We start from the raw sequence: 12,194 nt of genomic DNA on the forward strand, positions 1-12,194 counted from the left end.
CCATCTCTGACTGCCTGGCACAGAGCAAACAATACTTGTAGCACAAATAATAAAAACCCAGAAACAGATATTAGGGTTCAAGCTGAAGATCCGAAAAGTAATGCAGCCACAAGAGAGATCTTACCTCTACCAAGGCTGAGACAATCCTGTCCTCAACATGGCTGGAGATTAATTTCCCAAGACTGAATGCTGAGGTTTGGTGGATTGGCCCTTCAATTTGAGCATTGGTAGAAATGAGAGCTCTCTGGTGGCTTGGTCAATTTGCTTCTCTAATCTTTAGGTTGAACCCCAATATCTGTCTCTGAGTTTTTATTATTTGTGCTAAGTCCTGGGATTAAAGGTGTATGCCACCACTGCTCAGTTTCTATGGCTAACTAGTATGGCCAACTTTGCATTCTGATCTCCAGGCAAGCTTTATTAGATCATAAATAATGTATCACCACATATATGCATTTGACAAAGCTTCATCAACTTTATAATTTAGCAAAACAAGATACAATTGAGTGGCCAGTTATCCCTTGACCTATTCTGTGTGATATAACTCCAGTCCATGATGTATAGACTGTTAGTAACTGTTTTAGCAAGAAGGCAGAAACCAGCTACTTACAGATGACCAGCAAACCCTTAATACCTCCTATAACACCTTAATACCTCAACATCTGTTGAGGAAGCATAAGCCATTTGCAGAATAGTTTGGCAGATGGCACACACCCTCTAGTGGCCTTATGAACAATTACCTTGATGTGCATCTTTAAAAGTCTTAACCTTTTTCCCCTTTCTTTTTTAAACTTACATATATCTGTTAAGTGTCTACATGTATGTAGGCAAACTATATACATGCCTGGTACCTGAGGAGATTGGACCCCCTGAAACTGGTACCATACAGATGGGTTGTGAACCACCACATGGTCCCTAAGAATGGAACCTGGGTCCTCAAGAAGAATAGCCAGTGCTTTTAACCTCTGAGCCATCTCTCCAGCTGCTCCCTCACCCCCCACCTCGATTTTACTCACTGGCACTGGAACCATTTCTGCCTTAGCGTTAATTCATTGTAAAACTCTCTTATTCACAGTAGTATAAAAATGATGAACCAACAGATATGCTACATACTTGCTCAACACTCAGATTTGTGCTTAAAAAACAGCATGATATTAGGAGCTGGGCATTCAAACTTTTCTGCAAAATGATTAGTTTTTCTCCCATCTAGCAATTTGTCAACAAACTACCCACAAACACCCCCAAAGAACCCTAGATCTTTTATTATACAACTTAATTTTTAAAAAATTTAGTTTATTGAACTTCTAAGTATAAATTAATAGACATGCTAAATAAATCATCTTAAGTAAATTACAGAAATTCACAAAAAGTTTTAGAAGATTATTTTGGGACAAATACAACATAAAAGTTGTAAATAACAATATTCTTGGTATTTGGTAGGTAGGGTATGAAGGTAAGATCAAATGGTTTTGTTCATTCAGACGCTCTAAAAGTAAAGCACTTGATATGTAAGGTATCAACACCAGAGAGATGATAGTTTAAAAAAACTAAAATTAGAAAATATAAAACCAGTGGAAACTTCATCCCACATACTCAGTCCTACTCCTTTTTCAATCCACTTCAAGGCCACCAAAATAACTATGACCCACATTCTGTTTGACTGTGTTGTCCATAGTAATAAACTACATCTTCCTGTCTATAAAAAGAGGCAAGAAGAACCATCTGAAAAGTAGAATAACTGCAGGAAGCACAATCTAATAGGCTTGCAAGGACACGACTAAAGCTCTTACATTCCTCAGCAGTTTCCCTGGGCAAGTTCACTGCAGCTTCTAGCTACACACAAGAGGTGTAAGTTAGTATTGTGCTGGGATTTATCTAGGAAGAAAATCCTAGATCCTATCATCTCATTCTTATGACTCTCATACATGGGCCACGCTCTATTCTGGAGAATAAATACTGATAACTCAGTGGGACAGTTTGAATGAAAATGGCCCCCATAGGTCCATAAGAAGTGGGACTATTAGGAAGTATAGACTTGTTGAAGTAGGTGTGGCCTTGTTGGAGGAAGTATGTCACTGAGGATGGGCTTTGAGGTTTCAGAAGTTCAAATCAGGCCCAGTGTCTCATTCTCTTCCTGCTGCCTGGGGATCCAAATGTAGAACTCTCAGCTCCTCTTCAGTAACATGACTGCCTGTATGCTGCTATGCTTCCTGCCATGATAGCAGACTAAACCTCTGAAACTATAAGCCAGCTCCAATTAAATGTTTTCTTTTGTTTTGTTATGTCAAGACAGTGTTTCTTTATGTAGCCCTTGCTGTCCTGGAACTCACTCTGTAAACCAGGCTGGCCTCAAACTCAAGAGATCCATCTGCCTCTCTGCCTCTCTGCCTCTGCCTCCTGGGTGCTGGGATTAAAGGTGTGCACCACCACCACCACTTGGCAATATTTACATTTTTTTTTAAAATGGCTAAACAACAGACAAGAAAAGCCAGGTACCTCACTGTGCAATACTATAGGATCAAAGAATATTCTTAGAAATGAATAGCTGTATAGATCCTATGAACTAATTCTATATTTGAGTTAACTATGAGACAAGGTCAACATTTGTTTAAAATTCCCAAATAAAACACAGACAAGATTTTGCAAGTATTCTAGTCTTTTAAAGCTCTCCTGGCAATCACCCTTATAACTAGCATCTCAAGGAGAACTTAACTGGGGCTTCTCCATAAGGTGATTTTTAAAAATTATGTTTAATGGGGGAGGGAGGGGTACATGAATGTGTATGCAATTGCTAAGGAGTCCAGAAGCATAGGATCTCCTGGAACTGGAGTTACAGGTAATTTTCAGCCACCTGATGAGGCCGCAGGAAATTAAACTTAGTTTCCTCTGAAAGGACAGTATTACATGCTCTTAATCCCTAAGCCAGCTCTCTAGCTACCAATGTAGATTTTTTTTAATTGCTGAAATCCAGGAGACTTTTTTTTAAAAGTGTGAAAATGTCATAATGAAACCCACTATCTTGTACATTTAATATACACCAAAATAAAACAAAAACTAAAAACCACTTAATATAAACAATCCAGTTCAAACTTAGAAGAAGGTCTTAGGAACAGAGGAGATAAGAAAGATAGGTACCTCATAGTTCGAGAGGAAATCTAGCAATTCTGATTGAGATGGGATGTAGAGAAGTGGTTTCATCACCCGGCGAACAAACTTCTCAATATAAACAGCACTCATGGGGCCTTTGTATTCGATTGGTCCAAAACTAGTATCAAAAAATAAAATAAAAATAAATAAAAACAATACATCATGCATTAAGCCTGTAATGTGTAACAAAAAACATCCACACCACGCAATGAAAACATCTTTGCTTTAACAACTGGTTCAGAGGTAAGCAGCCTGCTTTGCACAGGAGGTGAACAGTGAACCAGCTTGGAACAGAGAACCAGGTTGGAAGACACAAACAATTCGGAGATCGATCTTAATCCAGCTGCAAATTAAGATCATTCTATTCTCCAAAAGAAAAATTTAGTTTCTACTAAAAAAAAGAAAAAGGTGGCCTTGGAAACTAACCACATAATAAAGAATTCCAGAATCTTTTCTGTAACACTCAACACATGTAGGCAGATTTTTTTTTCCCATGAAACTATGAAATAAGAAACGTTGGACAGTGACCCTTTGCCTACTAAAAAGTAATTATTAGCATTCCCAAAGGCACACACACAAAGGGTCACTAAGTAAGCCTGACATCTGTTTAAAGTTTCATTACAATGGGAACAAAATGGCAAGGGGGTGAAGTCAGGAGGTGGCCCTTATGGCTATACTTTGGTATGCACAGGGACCTGACCCAGCTCTTGAAACAGTAACACCACTCATGTATCCTCCTGAACTAATCAGATTTTTACCTGGCTGCCTCAATATCCTCACAATCTCATCAAAAATCTTAAGTCTCAATGGGTGGTTGTGGCACATGACCTTAATCCTAGCATTCAGGAGGCAGAGACAGGTGGATCTCTGTGAGTTCGAGGTCAGCCTGGTCTACAGATCAAGTTCCAGGACAGGCTCCAAAGCTACACAGAGAAACCCTGTCTCAAAATAAAAACAAAAACAAAAAACAAGAAAAATTCCACCAACTCAAGAGGCCAGACATGGTGGAACACACCTTTAATCCCAGTACTCAGGAGACAGGGGCAGAGGCAGGCAGATCTGAGTTTGAGACTAGCCTAGTCTACCGAGTTCCAGGGCAGGCTCCAAAGCAATACAGAAAAACCCTATCTTGAAAAACCAAAAACTAAAAATAAATAAAAAATGAATTAGCACCATCAATTATCAACAAATTCTAATTTAAAGGAAAAAAATATAAGATTAGGTATGGTAGTCTTTAATCCCAGGATTCAGTAAGTGGAGGAATGCAAGGTGATCCTCAGACATATTTATATATGTGTATCAAATTTGAGGCCAGCTTGAGCTATATTAGAACCTGTCTCAAACAGGTTCTAATGAAAATGAATGAATGAAAAACTTCAAAAAAAAAAGCATCTGATAACATGTTTTGTCGAGCAAAAAGGAGTCAATCTGCCAGGAGCTTGTGGTACACACCTTTAATTCCAGAACTTGGGAAGTTGGAAGTAGGCAGATCTCTGTGCATTTAAGCCAACCTTGTCTACAAAGGATCCAGGACAGCAAGAACTTTCACAGAGAAACCCTATCTCATAAAACAAACAAACAAAAAATAAATAAAAGGAAAAAGAAAAAAAGAGCCAATTCATGAAGAAATCTCATGTTTTCTAGGCAGAAGGCTTTGCTGAGTTTTCCTAGTGTCCTAGTGAACTATAAAAGTAAACAGATCTCAAGGTGCAGGATACCGAAGTATATGAACTACAACCATCAGTGTAGAATGAGTTCAGCTACAGCTCCTGTGCTAGCAGGATGGTGAGAACAATTCCACTCTCCAAAATCTGTTTCATCAACTTTGGAATGGCACTAGTACAAACTCCAAAACCTGTCCCACAAAGCAGAAAGCCATTATTAGTTTAAGTAGCTACAAGATAATGCATTACAGAAAATGAGAGCAGCAGCAGCATCTGCTCAGCCAGGGGACCCAGCAGCATCATGTGTAAGCACTGTAAGCAGGGAAAGCTTGGGATTACCAGGAGTGACCAGGAGCATTCAGCTGATGGCACAATCCCATGCATATGCACATGTATAAAACCGAGATCTCTGGACTCTCAGAACACCAAAAAAATAAATAAATAAAAAATAAAATAAAAAATAATAATAATAATAATTTTGGAAGGCAAAGCAGCAGGCTAAGATGAAGGGTGGGCATTTCAAAGCCACTATGCATAAAATCAAGGTACTGGGGTAGGTACCCACCTTTTTACACAGAATCTCACATAGTAGCTCAGGCTAGCTTCAGACTCAGCAATCTGCCTACCCTCAGCTTAAATAGTTCTGGCTTGGATTATTTGATTCTAAAGTCTACAGAAGCCAAGGACACAAACAGCTGATGTGTATTCCCATGCATCTCAAAATGACAATCCCAATTCAAGAGAATGCTCATTTTAATGTTACATCAAGTTAAATCACCTCCAGCACCCTGCAAGTTTTAACCACCCCAGTGAGCATCTGTGTTCTTTTTCCAAATTCAGAGAGTAACATAGGGACCTAAGTAGAATAAGTGTACAATCCCCTACAGCACAATGGCTCTTGCTGATCTCTACAAAGAAAGAATTTGGCCTGAGTTGGTCACTAGGAGTGTACCTTATATTTAAGAAGCCTGCACTTAAGCCATCAAAGCAGGGGGGAAAACTTACTGGATAAGAAGCAGAGTGGGGAGATCTGAAACCAATCTAAATGGCTACCAAGAGAAGCTAGCTTGTTCCTTTGGAGAATATTAAAACAACATTTCATATACAGCGGAAAATTTGAAGATGGAAAAGGTAGTCTTGCCTAAAATAGCATCAATTGTTCCAGTAAAATCCTGTGCAACAACAGCTTATACTAGAAGAATAGAACTGGGAAGGAATGGGACAGAGACCCTGTCACTAACAGTCTGCTGATGATTGCTTTGAGATCTACCGAGACCAGTAGGTACATGAGGAAGGGTAGGAATCCCTAAAAGTACAGCTCTTATTAGTCAAGTTTTTATCCATTTAGCCTTTCACAGACTTTAAGTCAATCACACTGAATGAAGCCTAAATTCCATCTTCTGCCCTAGGAAGCTAAGGCTGAAAGACCATCAGTTCAAGAGTAGCCTGAGATACAGAATGAGACCATCTCAAAAATAACTAGGTGTGACACACACCTTTAAACTCAGCATTTGAGAGGCAGAAGCAGGCTGATCTTTAAATTCAAGGCCAGCCTGGTCTACATAGTGAGTTTATTTAGCTGCTCTAAATAAACAGCCCAAAGTCAGACTTTTCAAACCTCCATATTAGGATCTGAGCATGTATGCAAAATGAAACATTAACATATATATGGTAAAAGCAAATAGCTTAAAGCCAAATGTGGTGACACAACATGCCTATTATCCAGCACTTATGAGAAGTTGAGGCAGGTCACTAAGTTTGGGCCAGCCTGGGTTATACAGTGACTATAAAGCCAGCCTCGGCTATAGCATGAGGCTCCCTTATCCAACAAAGCAAGGCATAGTGGTACACATGTTTAACCCCGGCACTAGAGAGGCAGAGGCAGGCAGATCTCTGAGTTTCAGGCAACCCTGGCCTACATGAGTTCCAAGCCAGCCAGGACTGTATAATGAGATCCTGTCACCAGCCCACAAATGAATGAATGGAGGGAGGGAGGGGGGGAGAGAGGGAGGGAGGGATGGATGGAAGGAAGGAGGGATGGGTGGATGGGCTAGAGAGGTAGATGAATGGTTAAGAACACAGTCTACTCTTCCAGAAGGCCTGGATTTTATTCCCAGCACCAACATGGTGGCCCAGAATCCCCTGAAGTTCCAGGGGATCTGACATTTTCCTTTTGACCTCCTTGAGCTCCTATATGCACATGACACATATACATATACTCAAACAAACACAGAGAGAGAGAGGGAGACAGAGAGACAGAGAGAGAGAAAGAGAACAAGTCAATAAATAAATAAATAAGTAAATCTTAGGCCTAAAGAGATGGTTCTGCAACTAAGATGAAACTGCTTTTACAAAGGACTAGAGCTTGGTTTCCAGCACCCATGTCTGGCAGCTTATAATTCTCTATTAACTCTAGATCCAGAGGATAAGACACCCTCTTCCATTCTAGATGGGCACCTGCACTTACATATGCTCATACCAACACATAGGCACACACATAAATACATAACAAAAACAAAGATTAAAAAACAACAAGAAAGCTTAAAATAAAAACCATAGGTAGCATGTCACTTTTGGCAAAATGAATGTAACTGGAGAACAGAAAATCATAAAATTTTAGTATTTCCACCCTTTGTCATTTCAGAACTATGGACATAAAATTATGGACCACAAGTAATTTTCTTCCTAATTGAAATGCAGTACTAGGGATTGAACCCAGGATCTCAGACTGACCTTAGGAAATCAATTTACTACTGAATTAATATTCCCAGCCATTTGGATGGCCAATTGAGATGGGGTCTAAGCTGGCTTCAAATAATCCTTCTGCCTCAGCCTTGCAACCAGCCTAGATTATAGGCATGTGCCACCACAGTTGGCACAAGCTTTATCTTAGCATACTACACTACTGGGTTAACAGGATAAGGGGCAGGGTATACTTCTGTATTGCATAACATTTTTGAGTAGCGAAAATGCACAAGCATACAAGGGAGTAAGTAATACTCTTTTTTTTTTTTTTTTTTTTTTTTTTGGTTTTTCAAGACAGAGTTTCTCTGCATTGTTTTAGAGCCTGTCCTAGAACTCTGTAGACAAGGCCTTGAACTCACAGAGATCCCGAGTGCTGGGATTAAAGGCATGTGCCACCAATGCCCGGCTGTAATCGTACTTTTAAGAACAATGTTATAACATACACTGATGTAAGCATACACTCATGCTCATAGAAGTGTGAAAGAACAATTTAGGAAGTAACAGTACTGTATAAGCCCATCTCTAGTTTACAACTAGAGGGACAACATATACATTCACAGAAAAACACAAAACACACTGGTTGCTCATGGCTGACACAACCATCAAATTCAAATTCCTTTACTTTTTTTTTAATTTAATTTTGTCTATCTGTATTTTCTCAATTTTCTCCATTGGCTAATAATTTTGTATTAAAAAAAGGTTTCACTGATAAACTGATGAATATAGATGGAACTGGAAATACCATTGCAAGTCCTTACCTCCGATGATACAGATGTATTACAGGAAAATAAAAGAAATGCCTCTGTTTTCTGCATTTTCCCTGGTTCCACCAACAGTTAATTGCCACAAACAACACCTGCAGAGGCAAAGAGGGTTTCATATGACTATAAATAGCAACTCAACAGTTACCAAGACTTACAATTGTAGAAACAGAACTAGCCCCACCCCCAAAAGAACAAAAAGTATTAAACAAAAAACAAACCAACCCTGTCTCAAGCTCTTGTTTTGTTCTGGAGACAGGATTTTTCTGTATAGCCCTGGCTATCCTGAACTCACTTTGTATAGACCAGGCTAGATTAGAATTCACAGAGATTTGACTGCCTCTGCCTCTACCTCCCAAGTGCTGGGATTAAAGGTGTGCGCCACCACCCGGCTATTTCAAGCTTCTTTCTTCCTTCCTTCCTTCCTTCCTTCCTTCCTTCCTTCCTTCCTTCCTTCCTTCCTTTCTTTCTTTCTTTTTTTGGTTCAACAGAATTTACTTGTATATTTTCTATACTATTTGAAGGTATAGGATAGCTGTGTATTAGCTGTCTACAATACTGTGTTTTAAATCTATCCAGTAAACTAAGATGCAGTACAATTTGTATACAACTGAGGAGGTGAGAAGCAACTCAGCAGGCCCTGGTGATGAACAGTTCCAGAATAAACAGGTAGCACACAGCTGCATCGTAGTTTGCAAATATTCAAGTTACACCAAAATTCCTTCAAATCTCTACCTTGCTGAAACCAACACAACCGGCCATTGCTAATACTGCGGCACGGCGTTTGGGAAATGGTGATGGTTTTACTTTCTTCTTAATCAAAAGCCTGTGAAGGTGCTGCCACACAACAGTCAATCAGCTCTGCTCGTGGCCTAGGTACCAATTCTGAAATCACAATAGGTACAGTTTGACGGGAGAAACGCACATTAACAAGTAGCCCAAATATAGAGCTGGACAGAATTACACTAGTAAGTCTATAATTACTCAACTGAACTAACATAAATACATTCAAAATAAAGCCAGAGATCAGAATTAGTTTTAGACTCAAATTTGCAGACTTTCTTGATAAAGTAGAAGTATGATCTTCTGCAGTTGGAAATGAAGCTCTCAACTGGTGGAGAGCTAGAGACTTCTCAGTCCCTCCTGCACAGATAAGGAAATAGTGACAAAGTCTCTTGCACTGAAGTTATGTATTTTAACAGCTTTACATGTTATATTCATATATAAAAAACCTTAAGTGCTTTTCTCCAATTTAAAATCTAAAGAATTCAAAAATAAGGCATTCAATATTTGAAAAAAGTACAGATTTACAAAATTTGTATAAATTGTCATGAAAACTCCACACCAACATTATACACTTGGAAATACAAACAGGATATATTTATTTCAAATTTATGCAGCAATAACTTAGTTCATACCATGCAATAAAAAGTACATTAATCAAGATACACAAACTTTTGTAGTTCTAAACTGCAGAATCCTTAAAACCCGTGGCACTTAAAACTTGCTAGCCTTTCTACTGGGAGGTAAATTATACACAACAATGATGAAAAGATGAACAGGCCAGGTGTCTATTATGAATCATTCCAACTTTGCTCAACAATGACCGAAACTCTCCTCTCATACTCCCATTTGTTTTCCTGATAAAGCTGTGCTGCTGGCTATTTGCTGGAGTGTTTGGATTCGGTTAATCCAACAGAGACTGAATTGAAGTTAAGATGGAAGAGACATCATATGTGGGACTCCACCGATTCTGCAGGCTATCTAAACATATGCTACCATCAGCATACACATTTGGATGAAATATTTTGGATAAGAACCTAACGGTTGGTGATTTATTTGGATATTCTTCAGAAAATTCTATTACTAGTTTGAAAGTACCATCTTCAAAGGGTGTCCCTTCTGGTCCAAATATAACTGGGTTCCACTGCATAATGTTGTTTTCAGATGGTACTCCAATGACCCCACAGGTGGGTCCTCTTGTGGACAGTCAGTCATCATGCCAATGTGGGGTCTGAGATCACAGGTCTACATCTATTAACTGTCCCATTCACAGTGGCTCCACATAAAGCATAACGCTTTGTCCATGTGTTCACAACTACAATATGTAAGATTTATCTACAAGTTACTTGCCCATTTTCCCATTACCTTTATTACAATTAGTACATGAAAGAATTTTGAAATTATATGCATAGGGAAACTTTGTCAAATATGAGCTGCCTCACAAGCAGAAAAGGAGCATTCTAAAACCGTCATCTTCAGGTCTGTGTGCAGTGGTGCATGCCTCTAATCCTAGCACTTGGGAGAATGAGGCAGATGTATCAGGAATTCAAAGCCAGCCTTTACCACATAAAATACTATCTCAAAAATTAACTGGGGCTGGCAAATAACTCAGCAGTTAGGAGCACTTGCTGCCCTTTCAGAGGATGGGGGTTCAGATCCCAGCACCCACCTGGTGGCTCAGCCATCCATCTGTAACTCCAGTTACAGGAGATATGACACTATTTTCTGACCTCCAAAGGCACCAGGCATAAATGTGGTGCACATACATACATCAGACTAAACACTCATATACATAAAATTTTATATACCTGTGTGTGTGCACACACATAACCACACATTTTTTTTAATTAACCAAGGGGCCAGTGAGATGGATCAGATAAAGGCACTTGCCACAAAACTTGGTGACTTGTGTTTAATCCCTAGAAACCAAGGAAAGGCAGAAGGAAAGAACTGACTCCACAAAGAGTTGAGCTCAGGTCATCAGGTTTGGTGGAAAGTACCTTTAGTCTTTTTTGTTTGTGTGTTTTTGTTTCTGAAGGTATGGTTTCTCTGTGCAGCTCTTGTTCTATAGACCACTGACAGATCTGCCTGCTTCTCCCTCCCAAGTGCTGGGATTAAAAGTGTGTGTCACCACACTCAGCAACTGTTAGTCTTTGCTACAAAGTAGAAGAGAGAACTAACTCCTGCAAGTTGTCCTCTTAACTCCACATTTGTACCATGGCCTTACACCACTTACAACATAAAAAAAATAACAAGTCACATAAGCTGGTCATGAGAGAGCTAGCATTCTTGGTCTCTACCATCTTCAGCGCTATAACATGCACTATGGTATTGTAGGTGAGCACACAACTTCTGAAGCCAAAGAACTGGATTCCATTCTTGCCACTCTGACCATCATAACAGGACCCTCACAGGCTTTGAGACTGACAAATTCTGCTGGAGTTGACCTGGACAACGCTGCTAGTCTGGCACAATTTCTCTGAGGGGTCATCCTCTGATACACAGACTCAACAGTCACTTTCCACTTGGGTAGAAAGTGTGCATTACCTGATCTGAAAGCCGGCTGGCTGCCTGCTCAATTTCTGCCCTGGCAGCGATGGACTGGCCACACCACGGGGCATAGAAGAAGAGCAGCACTACCTCGGAATCCCGGCGAACATGCTCCACAGTGTCTAGCTGCCCCTGGAAAAGGTCAAGGACTGGAGACCTCGAAGAGAAAAAGCTGACAGGTGGCTTTGCTGGTATTATCACATCTTTTGCTCGACTGAAAAAGAATAAATACAAACAAGATTTCTCAGCTTATTTTTCTTCTTCCATTACAGTTTGTGTGGAAGAACAGAGAAGATTTGTTTTGTTTTGTCAGGGTAGGTTCTGAGACAGGGTTTCCCTGTGTAACTCTGGCTGTCCTGGAACTCACTCTGTAAACCAGGTTGACCTTGAACTCAGAGATCTGCCTGTCTCTACCTTCCCAGGGCTGGGATTAAAGGAATGCACCACCACCAGCAACTTTTTTTTCCTTAGAGACCTCTTTTGAGTTAGAAAATAAAAGTTTGAAAGTCACTGTCCTGAAACAAAAAGCAATACACTGTGCTAAGGT

General features: G+C 39.8%; 1 protein-coding gene across 1 annotated transcript in view; it reads right to left on the reverse strand.

The window, feature by feature from the left end:
- Positions 1-12,194, reverse strand: part of Txndc11 (thioredoxin domain containing 11) — a 62,993-nt gene that overhangs the window by 46,245 nt on the left and 4,554 nt on the right. The window contains 3 exon segments of the mRNA XM_051181422.1: positions 3,133-3,262; positions 8,312-8,409; positions 11,645-11,861. Of these exon segments, the coding sequence (XP_051037379.1) occupies positions 3,133-3,262; positions 8,312-8,409; positions 11,645-11,861 (445 nt within the window).

This window comes from Phodopus roborovskii, unplaced genomic scaffold (assembly GCF_943737965.1).
Source record: "Phodopus roborovskii unplaced genomic scaffold, PHOROB, whole genome shotgun sequence".
Classification (NCBI taxonomy): Eukaryota; Metazoa; Chordata; class Mammalia; order Rodentia; family Cricetidae; genus Phodopus; species Phodopus roborovskii.